At 36.8% G+C, this 19,328-nt stretch overlaps 1 protein-coding gene across 1 annotated transcript in view; it reads left to right on the forward strand.

Moving 5' to 3' along the window:
• Positions 1 to 19,328, forward strand: part of LOC136833945 (striatin-interacting protein 1 homolog) — an 87,976-nt gene that overhangs the window by 27,116 nt on the left and 41,532 nt on the right. The window contains 5 exon segments of the mRNA XM_067096226.1: positions 5 to 150; positions 1,515 to 1,686; positions 16,328 to 16,401; positions 17,657 to 17,794; positions 18,367 to 18,494. Coding sequence (XP_066952327.1) covers positions 5 to 150; positions 1,515 to 1,686; positions 16,328 to 16,401; positions 17,657 to 17,794; positions 18,367 to 18,494 — 658 coding nt within the window.

The raw sequence follows: 19,328 nt of genomic DNA on the forward strand, positions 1-19,328 counted from the left end.
ACAGATGAATATCGAATAAAACATGGTTTGCCTCCTTGTGAAGAGGATACACTGACAATAGCACGCACTATGAGAGCTTCATCACCACCAGCTTCTGCAGCTGATCTTATAGAACAACAGAATAATCAAAAGCGACGACCATTAAGACGGGTGAGTGGTTAAGACGGGTGAGTGGTTAACTTGGTAAAGGACTTCCTCTGATGGTTTTGATAATATTGTACTTTTGTTCATTTGATGAACAAACTTTTCACTTTATATTGCCAGTTTGGTTGAGAAATTGAGTGTCAAATCAAAAGGAGTAACAAATGAAGAGCCCATTATTCCCCTGCTCTCTTTTCTTTGCTCATTCTGTAACTCTTTGTGTGGCCTAGTAAAGTTATTTTTTACTTGTCAACTTGTACAGTCACTCTGTAAAGTTCTGGCACACTTTTCAGTGCTTTTCAGGCAAGAGTTTACAAAATAGTAACTGGCAACTTTCATGAGGCTATTCCTCAGACCTTCATGTCTTCTGACATTGATATATCATCACTCAGACTGTCACCAGGTCATATGAAAAAGTAGACTCTCAGAGGACAAAATGAGTGCACAATTTTTTTTTTATCATCAAATTTTTATCTAATGTTTTCCCTTTTGTTCTTATTGGTTTAAGCAGATGCTAATAGTATAACAGAGAGAGAGAGAGAAAGTGCTTGGTGGTGTGTAAGCTGCGCTGCTTTCTTCTCTGAAGATAAATTCCCATTCTTTTGCCACAACTGTATGTAGTATTTGTTTGCTCAGCATTGCTGCAACTAACTACAACCTTGTCATTTAAGATACACTATTACGTAAATGAAATTTGTTCATGTAGTGGTTTCCCGCTAGATCGTGGATCAGCAATTGTGCCTTCAGTTAATCGCGGCTTTTTCTTTGGAACTTATCTCTAAATATATCTTGGAAATTTCACTAATTCACGAATTTACTCACAGAGCAGTATTCACTAATTACTGTATTTGCATTATATTCCATCGCAGTGCCTGCTTTTATGGGCCAAAGCCATACAGTAATTTTTCTTTGAAATGCCTGCTTTTGTGGCTCAAAGCCAAACATTGTCATCAGCTAAAGTGAAAAATTATATATATAAATTTTTGTAGCATGTCAGTAATGTAATGGCAAGCATACATCCCATGGGAACCAAAAATGTATTCACTAGCTGTTTCACTATGTTATAGCTGTTTGGTCACAGACTTCCATAAACATATAGTGAAATATTTAAAGGTAAAGTTAAAACCTCTGAAACAGATGTGTACAAAATGCACACAAAAATATATAAAAACCTTTCAAACTAGTCAAGTAGAATCTTGTAAATTAAAATCTACTTAGGGATCATTAAGTAGAATTACTTATCAAAACTAAATTTAGCTAAGGAACATGCTTTTCTGCAATTAAAATTACAGATGTTTTATTTCATTTGCATCTGTATTTTTCATAACACCTTGTCCAAAAGGTGAAATTAAGCTGTTATAATTTATTTCCAGCAAGGCCTTATGAAACAGAGTAGCTTGGATGACAGTGTTGGAGAATTGGATCTTACAGCTGCAGCAGATGATGATGAGCAGCCAGCTAATGATCTGGATGAACCTCCAGATCTACCTCAGCCTCCCTCACCTCGTCCTGGAACACCTAATCTCGATAATACTACAAATAAAGGTAGGTCAATTATTTTTTTTATTATGCTATGGACACGTAACACTTCCCAACTTTTGTGCAGTTGCATGAATTGTCTTTTCAAAGTACTTTCTCATTATTAATTGAATACAATGATTCACCTGTGAATTTATAGCAGCAGCATGAAAGCCAAGACTGTAAACTTTTAACTGGATTTTGGGACAGGAGAGTTTAATGAACTAACTAAAGAGCATAGCTTTTATTGCCACCATCCACATATTACAGTATTTTGCATGGGGAATAGTAGGAACTTTTTCAGCAACAACTTTTATCAAAGCATCGGATAAAGGCATGAACCCTACCTTTTTTTGCAAGGATTTAGAGCCTAAGTTCGATAGTTTTGATATTTATAGGTAAATTTGAAAAAATCAGACAAGCAAAACACATAAAGGAAACAATATTGAGATTCAAAAGTCTTATACTGTAATTTGGATTAACTCAACTAGGGATCTGAATGGAACAAACAAGGATAAAGTATTAATAAAATAACTTGAGATCCTAAACATTGTGTATTCTTTCTAAGTACAGTACAGGCTGTCCCAGGTTATCGGCAATCCCGTTTTACAGGGCTTGTCTAGCGACGAAAATCGGAGATTTTTTATGTCAACATGTGCTGATTTCCACTTATCAGCACCAATGGGTTACATTAACTGAAATAAAACAATTTTGGGGCCAATACATACCTAAATGAGGCGCCGATCTCTGGTTATCGGCAACGATAGGTGCAGAAAATCGCCAATTTTTGGTTATCGGTGATTTTCACTTATCGTCATGCTGTTGGAACGGAACCCCCACAGATAAATGGGGACTCCCTGTATTATATTACCAACAATTGCTCTTTGGGGACAGCACACCTTTGATCTATAATCAGTGTTTGGATATAGTCCTGTAGATAGTAGATGTCAACTTAGTACCCAACTTTTTCCATTCAATCAGCATGAAACATATACAGTAATTACTTTATTTGAATAAATAAACATACATGTAATAAAAATTTGGATTAAAACACACTCAAAATTGACATATAACAATATTTAAATAAATTAAAAAACTAATAATGTCATTTTCAATATGCTATCAATATGTAATTATTCATACACATTTGATTGATATTGAACTACCAGTAAATTAATAAATCTGTCAAATTAGGAACCTCAAAAGATTGTCTTCTTGAACGTGGCTTTCTATAGAATATTTATATTCTGCTGTTTAGGCAGTGTGACAGATGAAAATAAAAACCAAAAAAATAACAATGGGTTTTTTCCCTTGTGAATTTAAATGTTTCTCTATACTCATTCTCTCTCTCATTTTTAATTCATCCTCTTTCATATTTTGCAGCTTTCTTCCATCTTGCAAAACCAACCTCTGCAATTATGACTTTTGTGCTACTGGAAGGTTTTAACAAATGCCACCATCAAATGGTTCACTTTGGATGAATTTACTTTCTGTATCTTTATACCTTACTGGCTAACCTCCCTGCCTGTTTTCTCTGTCCTGATTAAGAAGAGATACCATAGCTGGGTATTGGAACCTCATATCTAAAATAATTTGTCTGGCAATATGATAATGTTCAGACCTGAGAGGTGGAATTGGAGCTGATTTCAAAGGTTTTGTCTACCACCTGATAATGTTCAGGCCTGAGACTCTTTACATTGATATCAAGGTTGTGACTATCTCTTGTATCTGACCAGTGTATAATTAGATTGGGTAAGATTGTATTCTTGTGGGTTTGGTTTACATTTTTACCTCCCCAATTGCATGAAGCTATCTATTTAAGGTATGGTGGGGCGTGAACATTTTGGAGTTGGCACTAGCTGGTGGTATAATTGGAGTAGTGAACTTCATGAAAGCCTGATGTTTTCTTTTCAGAATTTTCAGGTTTTTTTCCTTATTTTATAATGACTACTGTTGATGATAAACTTGGTACCCCAGGACCCCCTAGATGACTCCTCATCAATGATGGTGACTATTGGCTCTGATTTTGACTGTAACCTCAGTCACCAAAGAAATGGCAAAGGAGACTTTGGCTCTTGTAAGGAGTCAGGTCTTTTAAGAGCAAATCTGTCAGCTACAGTTATGCTAGTGACAGGGAATGAAATAGTTTTACAAAAGCCAATCAGATCAGTAATAAAGCAGCCAGGTGATATAACCGATACTAAACTGATGATTTTTCAAGTTACACATATGGGATCAGAGGCTGATTACAATATAAGACACTATGTAATTCATTTGAACCTTATGGAAATATAATAGAAATAAGAATAAGTTTGAAGACCAAAAAGAAAAATGCATTGTGTGGCTCTTATACAAAAATCATGAGGAAGCTTTTAAGGCAAGCAGCAGTATCCTGAATATTATGTACACTGCAAACATAGTGGGTATTCTGAAAGAGTACCAAAATATTTAGATATATATCAGCATGCAGACTGGATCAAGCAAAGTAATAAGCCATTGAATATGGCTGATCACACCAATGAAGGAAGGCATTAGAAATTATATTAAAAGTATGCAAAAGGCTGCAAATAAAATTGGGTATAATTAGATCTAGGGAGTTTTCTTGGCTTAGGAGGAATTATATGCCCATCATTGCAATAATAATGCCCAATCCCACTTGCTTTACAATTTAAAATTCGACAAAAGTGAAATATTAGATATTGATTCCCATCTAAATTTCAGCTATAAGAGGTTAGTGATAATAGGGATCTGTTGCTTTACTGAAGGGAAGATACTAGCAGCTGTTCAATAGACATTTGGATTGTACACAAGGTGTTCAGGACAATGATCATACTTTTCAAGGCCATGATGTATCTTTCCATAAAAACCTTTAATGAAAAATAAAGTTTATTGTTTTAAATGAAAGCTGCTGCATGGTACAAGTTTAAGCATTTTTCAGATTTGTAGAATTAAAAGATATGTAACACCTGTTCTAAATTTGATAATGGAGGCTGCACACTTGAGGCTAGATGCTCCAATTATAACACAAACAATGAGCCCAGTGGCAGGAGCTACCCTCACTACAAAAGAAGCATCCTTTAATGGACCCAACAGAGAACACACAATAGAGTGCATATTTTACCTATGCCATTAAGTATATACTGCATTTATGAAACAGGGTCCCTTTAACAATGGCTTTAGATACAAACATTTTTTTTTTTTTTCCAGCATTCATTTCAAGATCATTCCACATTAACACATGATCTCTGGCTTATAGTGGTCCTGTGAATCATACACCAACAACATATATACTGTACAGGCAGTCTCCTGCTATCTGTATCTTTCCATTCTGAGAGTGTGATGATAAACTGTCCTTGCTGATTTTTGAGATTTTCCATGGCTTATTGGAACTGTTAGTTATGTATCAACACAAAACCCAAGTATTGGCACCGATAAGTGGAAATTGAGCTGATTTTCTATGCTGAAAATTGCTGATTTTCAGGCATGATATATATATATATATATATATATATATATATATATATATATATATATATAGTGTATATATATATATATATGTATGTATGTATGTATGTATGTTACATATTTTTACAAATATTACTGCTGTTTGCATGAACTTTTGATTGTAAAAATATCAGCCTGACTGAGACCGGGAAAAGACATTGTCTATATAGGTGCGTCTTAGTTCAAACCTTAACGTCCGTTGGAGAACGGGATAGGTAAGTTAGGCCTTTTACCCTATAGGAAAATTTCCTATCAGCCTTAAGAATAGGTGGTCCTAAGGTCCCCTTTTCCTTCCTACCTGTCTCATGGCGAATGTTTGAATACAAGAACGTGGACACCTGGGGTGATTGTTGTTGACCTAGGCCTTCCGAGAACTTCAGAGAGAACCAAGCTTATGCTAGGAGAGATAACACGTCCAGTTGGACCTCTTCCCCCTTTCTTTGTCTATTATTCTATTAGTGAAGTGAAGAAACAATTGCAAGAACTCCACGTCGGTCGTTGATTTTTCAACGTTACACACTAAGGTAAAGTCGCTTTTTGTTCAAAACTTCGCCCATTCTTTTATCCTTTTTCTGTATTTCAAATTTCCTTTGTTCCCCTTCAGCCACCACTTACGGTATATGTGTTCACGGTCTAGATTAAGTCAAATTATTTTATTGTTAGCTTCAACCCCATTATTCCAGTAAAATACCTAGGATTTAGGGTAAGCAAAATCAGGTTAAATCTCGATGCTTTTGTATGCCTCGCGTCCGAATGTTTGGGAGAACCGTTGCCATTAAAATCAAATTCATCTCAAATATTCTTTGTTAAGGTTAATAACCCTTAACTGGCGACCTTTTGGCTAATTAACGTCTGTCTTTGAGGTTAACTTTTGGCTTCAAGTGACAGGTTACGTGTAATCTTGGTTTGCAGGGCCGTAAAATTTACGTAAATTGAATAATACATGATCAACCAAGACTCTCACACGTAACATTGGCGACCTTGCGTAGAATCTAAAGTACATTTTAGAGAAAGAATCTGGAGAAAAGGAAATTAAAATTACATTAATTCCAAAAAAAAAAAAATAAAAAAAAAAAAAGTCAGATATCGAACTCCATTTCATTCTTCCAAACAAGGAACGAGGCATAATAATAAGCAGTAAAGAGAATAGTTATAAAAACAAGTGTAGCGAGAATTAGCGTAGGAAAGGGTGCGTCGAGCAGAGAGTCATAATTTGTAACGTTTAAGACAAGGGCATTTTTAAGTGTTCGACCGTGAGAGAAGTCGTTCAAGTAACGATCTTAAGGCCGAATCGCGGAGCCCAGTTCATATACACAAAGTAATTTAGAAATCGCGTCGGCAATTCCGATCGTTATTGTTTGCATATAGCGGAATCATTCAAAAAACCGTGTCAGTGAAGTGGCGAACGAACGGAAGTAGTAATTTTATCAAAAAATACATTTTCAGTAAAGTAAATTTGGTCCGTTCCAAATCACAAACAAATCTATTCCATTGTTTGCCGAGGATGTTTCACCGTGAGAAACGATAACAAAAGACAAAAGTTGTTTGGTAATTTAGTTTTCCATCCGTAACGTAAAACGCTATGCATGATTGGTATATTTAAAGTAAAATCTGGATACCTGCATTTGTTTCGTTGTTTGAATTTGTGCTAAAAAGAAAATACCATCTTGGATTTCCGCAATTTTCTGGTTGTTTTTTGAAATTGTTCGAACTGTTTGTGAGAGAACGGCCATTTTGGGGTTTCCTTACTGGAGGTTGTCTTTGAAATTTAGGCCTAACGGGACCTTTTCCGCCATCTCAAAGACCTTGTTATTGTGACCTCTGCCCGAGCCACTCTGTGGGCATTTTTTTTCTATTTTTGAAGTGTGACCCACCTGTGTGTGATATCTTAGCTAGGAAAAACAAAAGATAATTTAGGCAGGGAAAGATAGGCCTTAGTTAGGAGTAATAACAAGTTCCTATACGAATACCTACTATAAAAATCATATAAAGAAAATTTAAAATTTTTACGATAAACTTTTGTGACGTAAAATCCGGGAAAATTAAGATAATAAAGTAATCCCTAAGGAAGCCAAGACGACGATCTATATCATTTTATTAAGATCCATGCCATTGTGCATGTATAAAATCTTTGTTTACATGTTCTCAAGCAGCAAGAAATTCGCTGATTGAAAATCTCTCTCTCTCTCTCTCTCTCTCTCTCTCTCTGTCATTCAAGTAAGCATTCCTAACCTAAGTAGTAACCTAAGTGACCCTCTTCAAAGAAAGAACGGCCGACACTAGGCTAATTAATTCGAATACTTTAACCAAATAAAAGAAACACCTCTGTCCCACAATAGATGAGGACAAGTTAAGAGTAATTACAATACAGTGATAAACTGTCGGTCACGAGTGAGGCCTGCTATCCAGACCAAAAGCCAACAGTAGTTTTCACCCTCTGAAAAAAAGAAGGGGCCAGTACTGGGGACCAGCCACTCACGAGGATCTTTAAGAAAAAAAAAAAAAAAACCCAAATTCACTTTATTCCACAGTGCCAATAATTTGCAGCACTCATCACTTGAATAGCACTTACTCTCTCTCTCTCTCTCTCTTTACCTTCCCTTTCTCTCTCATTCGATTGTTGCACTCTGCAGGGTGTAGAGTGCCTTTCCTCCCATATAGCCTAGTTGGACTCCAGTAGAGGGTCCCTAGGAACACATTGGCACCATAAGTGCCACCAAGCAAGAATCCAGAAAAATAAATAAACAAAACCAAAAGGGAACACAGAAGAGAAGGTTCTTCTGGAACCTAACCTGCACCAGTGCCTAGGGATACTGAGTGCCACCAGTGTGACCTGTACACATCACACCCAAACTACAGTGCCACCTTTTGAAAGGGTGCCACGTCATTGAAGAGACACTTCCCCTCGCTGCCAGTATTCTTTTCAGTCGACCGGTTAGAGCCCTTCCCCACCAGAACCATGGCAGCAGAGCATTATAAAACTTTCCTGGGGCTGGGGACGGCGGCAGGTCTCACCGGCTCGGAACTTACTACCTGGGTTAAGGAGCAAGTGGACGACTTGGCCAAGCGGGAGAAGGAAGAAAGACTCGAGCAGAGGAAGTATGAAGAAGAGAACAAAAGGGTGTATGAAGCCGAGCAAAGGCAATATGAAGAAGAAAGAGAAGAAAGAAGGAGACAGCATGAGTTAGCCTGCAAGGAAACTGAGTTAGCCCTAAAAGAGAAGGAGCTCGAGCTTGAGAGAGCGAAAATGGAGAATGCAGAAGCTATGGCTAGCCATCAAGCCTCCAGTCCTACACCTGCTGCATCAAACGCTCCAATTTTGAGCATCAATTCTCTAGTCCCCAAGTGGACTGAGGACTCCAGAAGCATGGCTGGAGGAGATCGAGGCTCTTTTCGATAACTACAGCACCACGGAGACGGAGAGAGCCTTAATACTAGCCAAGCATATGGAGGGAAAAGCTTTAGCAGCGCTGCTCACTGGAGAAGAGCCAGAGAGGTAACATGGCGGAAGTTCGTGTGAGTCATTACAAAGGCCTACGAGATAACCCCAGAAAAATGGAGACAACGGTTCTCGAGGTCTTGCCAAGGAAGTCGGCTGGTCTTGGACGGAATGGGCATGTCACAAAACCCAGTCCGGCACGCGCTGGTTCGACTCCTTGGCCTGCACGACGTTTGAGGATCTCTTCAATCGGACCATGCTAGAAGACCTGTTCCAATGTGTGCCTGGGCCCTTGCTGTATATCTTAACGATAAACAGCCCTCCACACTTATGGAAGCTTGTCGCATGGCTGATTTTGGGAAACCTTCAATCAGTCGCATAGCACCTCTCAGAAGCGAATCATCCTCCGGCCTACCTCTCGAACTCCACTCGCCCAAGAATGGACTGCCTAGCAAGACCATGTGCAACTATTGCAAGAAGGGGGCCACGCTGAAGCTGGGTGCCGATACAAACTCGGCACTAATAAGCAGCCTAACCCTACCAGCCAGAACTCCGCTCCCGATTCATCCGCTCAGCCCTCTCCTCCAACAGTTACTGCAGGCCACCGAGCCCATCCAAAAGGCCCGTGCAGATCCTGTGGGGCTGCTAGCCACTACAATGCTGGATCTCCGGCCTGTCCACATCATGTCCCCACCACCAAATTTGTCAACCTAATCAGCACTTCATTTTCTGCTGCTGGTCCGCACCGGATCCTTTACCCCGAGACTGGAAACCCAGTACATCTCGGTGGCCCCTCTTCAGAGCACTAGCCTGCCCATGACCCTTCCGGTCACAGTAGACACTGCGGCAGATATTAGCCTGATCACTAGGGCCCAAGTGCCAGCCGGTGCTGTGGTTGACGAAGAAACGCGGTGGGAAATGAAGTGGATGGAGGGCCACACCATCACCGTTCCTACTGTCCAACTCCAGGTTATGACACCTTGGGGCACGATACCCCACCGCCTCGGCGTGGTAGGTGGAATTCGCCCGAGTGGCCTTCTTGTTGGGTCGGGATCTTCTCTGCGGAAGCCCGTTGAACGCCACTCAGGCAGCCACGTTACCTCCTCCACAGAGGCCCCAGTTAAAACTCTCAACCATGACAAACCTCCACCTTCCGCCCACCAAAGTGGTCCGCGGAAGGGGCACAACCACTCAAACCTATTCCAGGCCTGAGCCCTCTCCAATCGCTCTGAAGGGCTGGCCCACCAAGAGGTCTTCCCCCGCCGGAAGAGAGATTCAGGAGGAGCAGTACCGCTGCAGGACGTGCAGCGGGCAGACCACTCCACAAATTGGGAGGGCTGCCCAAGAAGCAACGCCCAGCGGACGCCCCGAACAAAACTCTGCTAGGAGAGGCTACGATCTCCTGCTGGGGCAGGAATCTCTGCCATGCAGCCAAACCCAAGTTATGGTCCGAGAGGTATTGCACCTCCGACCCCTTGTCAGGCATGCCTGACCTCAACTGCTGCCAGTGCCACTTGCGAGCACTGAGCAGTGCCAGACTCCGTCCGCCACGGACGTTGAGCTACCAATGGAAAAGGCCCTATGCCGGGTCTAAATCATGAGGCGAATCCTCCTCCGGGAGATTTAGGATTCCCCATGCAGTTGATCATTGCGACTGGAGAGCCTCCAGCACCCGGACCTTCTTCTTTGCAAGATTCTTCTTTTGACTCCAGGGATGAACCCTGGTGGATCGAAATGGTACCCCTCCCTTGGAAGACCAGGAACTGGCATCCTCGGACGCAGAAGTCGAGATCGCTCGCTCCGGTTGTCGCAGCAGCCGGAGTAGGGAGTCCTCCCTCAGCTTTTTGCAGTTGCCCCTGACTTCGCGCCCGCTAGCCCTTCTGGCCTGTCCCCGAGTCGGTGCTCTCATCACCTGCTAGGCCAGCTACTGATAGGCCTTGGAGGAAACCAAGAAGAAGAAGAAGAAGGGCGGAAGAGAGCCAGTAGTTGCCGAGCTATACGCTCCTCATCCTGGCACTAGTGCCCTAACATCTAAAGTGATCCTGGCCCCTTGCCCAGAGAAGGTAGCCAGTGTGATCTCTTCCTTTTATTTGTACCTAGCCTAGGCCACCTTAAAGTCTGTACATCAATTTAGTAACCTTGTTCCTTCCACTTACCACCGAGCCACCCGTCATGTAAGTAGCATAACTAATTTCAGTAATCTTAACTATTGTGAAACGAGCCACGATGCTCGTGACACGAATGGCCTAAGACCTCAGTGAGGCACCCATTTATCATATGAGGCAACCCTCCTGAATTAACTAGTAAATTTTAATTGTATTAAACATAAACCATGTTGTAATTTAGTTAGAATATTAACTCTTATGTTGGTGCTACTCGGGTTAGGATAGGTTAGGCTAGGGAATATCATAGAACGTACCACTAGGCTAGGTCTAAAACACATCATGATTGTAGGAGGTAGCCTATAAAACCGTGAGCACCTTCTAGTACTATTAGAATTAGGTTAAGTAGTGATTATAGCTCATATCCTATCTAGGGTTAGGTAGTTCTGTAGCTAGGTAGGCTAACCAGGACTAATCTGCTCAGGGAAGGAGAGTAACCTACGAGAGGCGAACAGCTTGGCCAGTATAGACCTTCACGCCCTGAAGGGAGTGAAGGCCCTCTTAAGGGGGAGCTTTTATAAATATTACTGCTGTTCGCCCTCGAACTTTTGATTGTAAAAATATCAGCCTGACTGAGACCGGAGAAAAGACATTGTCTATATAGGTCTCTTCCCCAAACCTTAACGTCCGTTGGAGAACGGAATAGGTAAGTTAGGCCTTTTACCCTATAGGAAAATTTCCCTATCAGCCTTAAGAATAGGTGGTCCTAAGGTCCCCTTTTCCTTCCTACCTGTCTCATGGCAATGTTTTGAATACAAGAACGTGGACACCTGGGGTGATTGTTGTTGACCTAGGCCGGTCCGAGAACTTCAGAGAGAACCAAGCTTTCAGGAGAGATACATGTCCAGTTGGACCTCTTCTTCCCTTTCTTTGTCTATTATTCTATTAGTGAAGTGAAGAAACAATTGCAAGAACTCCACGTCCGGTCGTTGATGCGCTGGATTCGTCCTAAGGTAAAGTCGCTTTTTGTTCAAAACTTCCGCCCTTTCTTTTATCCTTTTTCTGTATTTCAAATTTCTTTGTTCCCTTCAGCCACCACTTACGGTATATGTGTTCACACCTAGATTAAGTCAAATTATTTTATTGTTAGCTTCAACCCCATTATTCCAGTAAAATACCTAGGATTTAGGTTCCAGCAAAATCAGGTTAAATCTCGATGCTTTTGTATGCCTCAGCGGCCGAATGTTTGGGAGAACAAGTTCAAAATCAAATTCATCTCAAATATTCTTTGTTAAGGTTAATAACCCTTAACTGGCGACCTTTGGCTAATTAACGTCTGTCTTTGAGGTTAACTTTTGGCTTCAAGTGACAGGTTACGTGTAATCTTGGTTTGCAGGGCCGTAAAAATTTACGTAAATTGAATAATACATGATCAACAAGACTCTCACAGGGCAATATATATATATATATGTACATATATGTGCCCGTATGTATATATATATATATATATATATATATATATATATATATATTATATATATAGTATATATATATATATATATATATATATATATTATATATATATATATATATTATATATATATATATATATATAAATATAAATGGGAGATATATATATACTATATATATATAGTATAGTCCCTATATATTATATATATATATATATATAATATGTATATATATCCCCTCTGAATGTCCATTCCTGTAATACTACAGTGTAATATTCAGATAAAATATTGCCCATAATAGTTTTTAATAGTGTTTCGGACAGAAATTCAAGTTCTATTATTTATATATATATATATCTTCTATATAAGGATACATATCGGTAAGATATATATATATATATGCCATATATATTTCTGTGAAGTGTTGTTTCTGTGTGTGTACATATCAGACCTGTGTGAGTTCTTTCTGCTGTCACACTGGAAGAACAATGAAATAAACTTGGAATAAAAGACTATTTGAACATTGCAACCATATAAAGACTTCCTTTTGTGGTGGCTGATCCTGTAAAAGTTGGACAGATGAATCTCTCAGCGGAACATATTGAAATTACCTATGTTGTTGTGGCATTATTTTTGATGGGTTGGTACCGTTTCCCAAGACCACCAGGGAGGATCACCAAATGGGAGTTAATGAGCCAAATTTCCAAGGGGAAATTGTTTATTGATCCCCCTTCTTGGGAAACCATCACCTGCATACCATCGGAGACTTAATACCACACCACATTGTTGTATATATGAACCTTGAACGTACAACATTTCATCTCTCCATTTTGTACTAAAACAGGGGTTGCAGAACAACTTTCTCAAAATGTATGGTTGCAACATTCAAATATGTTTTAAAACAGGGCTCTTTTTATCTTCATATATATATAATATATATAGATTATATTGCCTGGAAATATACATGTACATATAATAGTATGCAGTCGAGCGCCATAATTGTTCCAATAATGGACTCTTCATCATTATTTGCCAAGACCTCTGGTATATATTGAATATATATATTATGGATCTATTATATACATATAAGAACAAAATATATTATATATATGCTATATGTATCTATATATATATAAGGGCAGTGGCGATATATCAGCTCTTCTCTATATATGAATATCTATATATATATATATTTATCTTCTTCAAAATTTTTTTGGGAGAATGTGCTTTTTTTACCCATTTTTATCATGAGGAACAAGGATGACGGCTTTTTGAAGGACTTTTGATATATATATATATATATATATTTATATATCTTATATATGGATATATATATCATATATTTATATATATATATATCTTTTCTCAACCCCATTCCTAGATCACTCAAAATTTAAGGCACTGAACCACTACTCATCTCAGTGACCTCAAAAAACTATGGATTAGATATTAATGTCTGTCATTTTTAGAGCCAGAAAGCTTCCCCTCCCTATCCGTTGAACATTGGACTTAAACCTTCATTGGGAGTTGTCAGATTTAAGGGAGTCTCAGTGACCTCAAAAAACTGTTTTTTGAGCCATAATAGCTAATTTATTCTCTTTTTGAGATTTTTAACATCACTCCTTCCCACCCCCACCCCTACTGCCAGTGATATCTTACCCCACAGTTATTCTTTTCCAGATAGTAAGTCATATGTACTACTGAAATGTCTATGATAAACCCGGACAAAAGTTTATTTAGTTAAGATCTTTTGAAGAACCAGCCCCATTTCAGGGAAGCCTATTCCCACCCCCATTTGGATGTTGTCCTCAAGTTTTTAATGCTAGTGATGTCTTAGCCCCCATTCATTAGTTCTCTCATCTCTGTTATTGTATCTAAACCAAAGGGCCAGATGTGCATCCTGGTCAGAATAGTGTGTATCAGTAAATGTTTTGTTTGAATAGGGCCGTTATAATCAAAAGAATATGAATAAGAGTCATTGAAGAAAGTTTTTCATACTATTGTGATAAAGGTATGGCATCATAATGGTTTTAAGGGTTTATTGTTTTATCTGGCAATGAATTGTATCTGAACTGTTTGTGTTAATATTTTAAAATTTCAGGTCTCCCCATGGACTCAAAGGTTAGACAAAAAGATACACTTTAAAGACAATTTTAGTATCGATCTGTAAAGTTTGTGTTTCAATACAAGGAGATAGAACATCTTTAGCATTCTGCCTCATTAGGAATTCATGAAGGAGGCAATTCTTGTCTCCAAGGTAATATGTGACTTTATATTTTATAACAATGCCATGGGTACATTTTTTATCATACCAAGACATATGGTTCAAAACAATAGCCTGTTTCATCAGAGTTCCATTAATCAGATCATATATTGGCCTATTATTACAGTTGCTAAGTTCCCAGGATCACCTAAAAGATTTGGCTATTAGACATAAGAAATTGAGGAAGAACGCTCTGGACATTGGTTATGGATTAACCAGTAGCTTTTTTTTTATATCATGCAGTGTCATTAATCAGTAAGTGTTTTGTTCATGATTGTTTTCTCATTCTTTTTACGTAAATATTGTGAGTTTAACAAATTAAGAATATTTATTTTAGTCCACTTTTTGTAAGTGATAAAAAGCTTGTTCATCAAAAAGGTATTTGCACCATATTTGACCCTGAGCAGTTTTAACAGTTCACCCATAGGATTGGTGAAGTGGTCACAACAGGGATGAAATTGGTGGAAAACTGTGTTTGATTTATTGAATCTTGAAGAGGAAAAGATAAGGTTGTTAAATTAACTTCACTTCTAGTTTTACTTTGTGGATGGTATAGTCTGAGAAGATCTGAATACACAGGATGATCATAATCATGAAATACTTGTACAGCAAGCACAAATGAGCTAAATGAATGAGATTAATATGAAAGTCAGTTATAAAAGATTTAGTGAGAATCCAAGCCTTTGTCTAATGGTTAAGATACAAATGAGTTGCTGAAGACCTAATAGGGGTACAATATTCAAAATACAGAAGAATAAAAAAATTAAAATATTTCCTCATAGGATAGGGCTCCAAAAATCTTGAATGCTCTCAGTAAACCAATTTTTTGTGCAATTAGTAATAATGACGATAATATCCTTTATTTCAGCTGAGGGCCATATATGTAAATGGGATATACAAATACATGTGTATTGTATTTGTATATTACACAATCTAGATTGAAGATGACACAGACAATATTTTTCTCAAAGTGAATTTGAAAAAAAAAATTACATCATTTTAAATATGATTTTTATCATATTTCATTAATGGTTTGTATGCTTTTGTTTTATCATTGTAGACTTAATTTATTTTATTTAAAATAATATACATATATCATCAGTTCCATTAATCAGATCATTATGAGGGTGTGATTAAAGTTGCTAAGTTGCTGGATAACCAAAAATTTGGCTATTTTCCCATAATCGAAATTTGAGGAAGAATTAGATTTATTGGATTATTGGTTATTATTAACTATATATATATATATTTTTTTATATATATATATATCATTAATCATATATATTTTGTATATATTGTTTATATATTCTTTTACTAAAATAATGTATTTAACAAATTAAGATTATTTATTTTAGTCCACTATTTTGTAAGTGATATAAGCTATATATATCAAAAATGTATTTATATATGTTTGACCCTATATATTTTAACAGTTCATATATATATATTGGGAAGTGGTTATATATATGGATGAAATTGGTGGAAAACTATATATATTGATATTATATGATATATTGAAGAGGAAAATAAAAAGGTTGTATAAATTAACTATATATTCTATATTTTACATTGTGGATGGTATAGTCTATATCTAATATATGTAGGATCATATTATAAATATTTATACAGCAAGCATAAATGAGCTAATGAATATATATATGAAAGTATATATAAATATATAGAATGTGATCTATGTAATGGTTAATATATATATATTGCTGATAACCTATATATACAATATTCAAAATATATATATATGCTGAAAATAATATAAATATTTATATATATATATATATAAAATCTATAATATATATATATGCACATACAAGAGCATCCCAGTTTTGTGCAGGGTTAATAATTCTGATGATAACTATTTTTTTGGGGCTTTCAGCTCAGTGGCCATATGAAGAGGATGGGTCTATTCCAGCTACAAATAAATATATATTGAAAAAACGACAGGTATATGTATGACACAATTTAGACTTTTATCCTGACAGGGCCAGGTCAATTTTTCAAAGTGAATTTGAAATTAAAAATTACACTTTTTTCTTGCAAATGGATGTACATCATATTACAAGCACATCCAAAAATGCTTTTTGTTACTTAGGTTAAGAGTTCTTAATGTATTTTAGAATTAAAATATATACTGTATATATATATATATATATATATATATATATATATATATATATATATATATATATATATATATATATATATATATATATATATACAGGAAGTGTGTATATATTATTATATAATAACATGATATATAAGATATATATATATATATATGATAACCAAAATATATATATATATATTGGCATATTTGTATATATTATTATTAATATATATAATTATATATATATATAATATATATATCTATATATATATTACATATGTATATATACATCTACATATTCTTACATACATCATATGTACAGGCAGTCCCAAGTTAAGCTGGGGTCCAGTTCCAGTGGCATGCTCTAAATTAACTATTTTGGGGCGTATATTTTCTCGCTTATTAATAAATAGATGCCAAAAGCATGGTTAACAGTGCTTTAGTGAGTATGGGCACTAGGTCTATTCTTGTTATAAGTGCTGTTAACTTTTCACCGCTAGATAAACCCAGTTTAAAGCGAAATAACCAAACCTGCCAGAAACCGGAACTGATTAATCTTGATAAATGTATTTGAAAAAATGTACAGTAAGGCAGTCCCTAGTTAATGGCGGACTCGGTATCTGTTCAGTTTTATGGCTCGGATAGAAAATGAAAATATTGTAATAAGATTCAACTTAAGGCTTCATGGAAGAAAATGAAACTATTGTAAAAAGGTTCAACTTCAGGCTCTTTGGGAACTTCTTGTAAGGCTTTGAGGCATCTCTATACATGTAAGTTGATGGAACTCAAGCCTTACATTCTTGTTAGCATACAGTATAAAAGGTATACTGTGTGCTACAGGTACTGTATATACTATATTGTTTATATAGCAATTTAGTAAGTAATCTCTTTTATTTAGTAATCTGGTAAGTAACTCACTGTCATGTATTGGGAAGGTATTGATATTTAAGATTTAGGGGCATAGTCTAGTGACATACAGCATTTCCAGTGATCTGTTGTGGGTCTCCTAAACCCCTGCAGGTTTTAGAAATGACTGTATGTGGTTATTTCAGTTCAAGCATCACTAGTTTAACTTTGTATTATAGAGATATTAGTTAGCTTAACTTTTTTTCCTTGCAGCATGTGTATGTTTCATTGTGTGAGGTGCAAATAAGGCAAGAAGAAGAAAGAACAAGAAACCCAATGTCCAGGCCTGAAGTTGACATTCCACAAACACCAGCTGAAATTTTATATCAGGTAAATAATATTTCAAGTAATTTCTTTGATACATATGAAAATTTACTTTGAGCTTTCAGCTTTTCCTGGGTTATGTATTTTTATCTTTTTAAAAGTCCTGACTAATTATTTACAAGTAAAATATTAGTGTTTTGTCTTGACGAGTGGTTATTACTGCTTCATAGTTTTGTAGCTTTGTACATGTGCATATAGGTACTGTATACAGTATACAGTAATCCTTCAATTATCCAGATTAATAGAGCCGAGGGCCTGTCGGATGATGCTGAAATCTGGATAATGGCGCATTAAAAAATCTATGGGTGTTCAAGGATAACTCTGTACCCTTCTTCACAGGGAAACTTTTATAAGAAAAATTTTTACTCAGTCCTTGCCACATACTGAAAACCAACATCTGTGAAAGTGAAAAAGTGTCTGCCACTTCCTCCATGTCATGGGCAGCTCATTGACTGTTTGGAGTAAACGTCTGCTTCTCCAGTTTTACAATCAGATAAGGGCATGGAAACTTTAGTTTTTAATGCTAAAGTGGAGATTTGAAGAAGTAGGTTTTTAAGATATTGTTTCTTATGTTACAGGCTATGCTGCCAACATTACCTCAGTGTATGATTGCCCTTTTGAAGATTCTTTTAGCTGCTGCACCTACATCAAAAGCAAAGACAGATTCTATAAACATAATGGCTGACGTGCTTCCTGAAGAAATGCCGTAAGTATTTAAAGCAGCTCATCAGTAGAAATTACTCTTTTTGTTGACTTATAAGATGCACTCTAATATTTAGGAACATATTCAAGAAAAAATGAAAATACTGTTTTTCCCTAATCATCAGAGTCCTTGCACTATTTGTTATTTTTTAAAGTTTCTTAGCTACTGGTAATCAAGTATTACTGAAAATAAAAGTCCGTGAAGCCTGTGGTTTTTGAATATGTTAAGGGTTCTTCCCTTCACAAAATATTGTTTTTAGAGTAAACAAATTTTAAACAAACCCAATTGATTCCAAAGTAACCTCTAATTGTTTAGGATACATTCAGTTGCACAAAGCAGTTTTCCAAAAAAGAACAGTTCCACCATACCTGCTCAGTCAGCTCCCTAGTACTTTATGTACATACTGATGCTCCTCATTTTACTCTGTCAGTCTCTATTTGGGAGACTGGGGAAGGGAGGAATTTGATGTTTATGATGAGTAGGCTTGCTTTATTGGAAGAAATAGTTTATCACCAACTCAGTTATCATAAAATAGCCTGAATTGCATTTTAAGAGGGAGAATGAAGCAGTGAATCTAAGAAGGAAGATGTTGCCCCCAGAAGTCAATTAGAAGGGAAGAGGACAGGGATTTGTCAAGGGTACTTCTTAAAGGAGTATTCTTGTGGTTAAAGATTTGCAGGAAAGGACCTCCAGACTTTGGGGCCTTCCATATGCAATTGGCCTGCATTCAAAAAAAAAAATCCAGAGACAAGCATCATTGGTACAAGGGATTAAAAAGCAGTTAAACAATGTAGAAATGTTCATGTGACAAGATGTGTTGTGAATGAATATGAGGAG

This window comes from Macrobrachium rosenbergii, chromosome 52 (genome assembly GCF_040412425.1).
Source record: "Macrobrachium rosenbergii isolate ZJJX-2024 chromosome 52, ASM4041242v1, whole genome shotgun sequence".
Classification (NCBI taxonomy): domain Eukaryota; kingdom Metazoa; phylum Arthropoda; class Malacostraca; order Decapoda; family Palaemonidae; genus Macrobrachium; species Macrobrachium rosenbergii.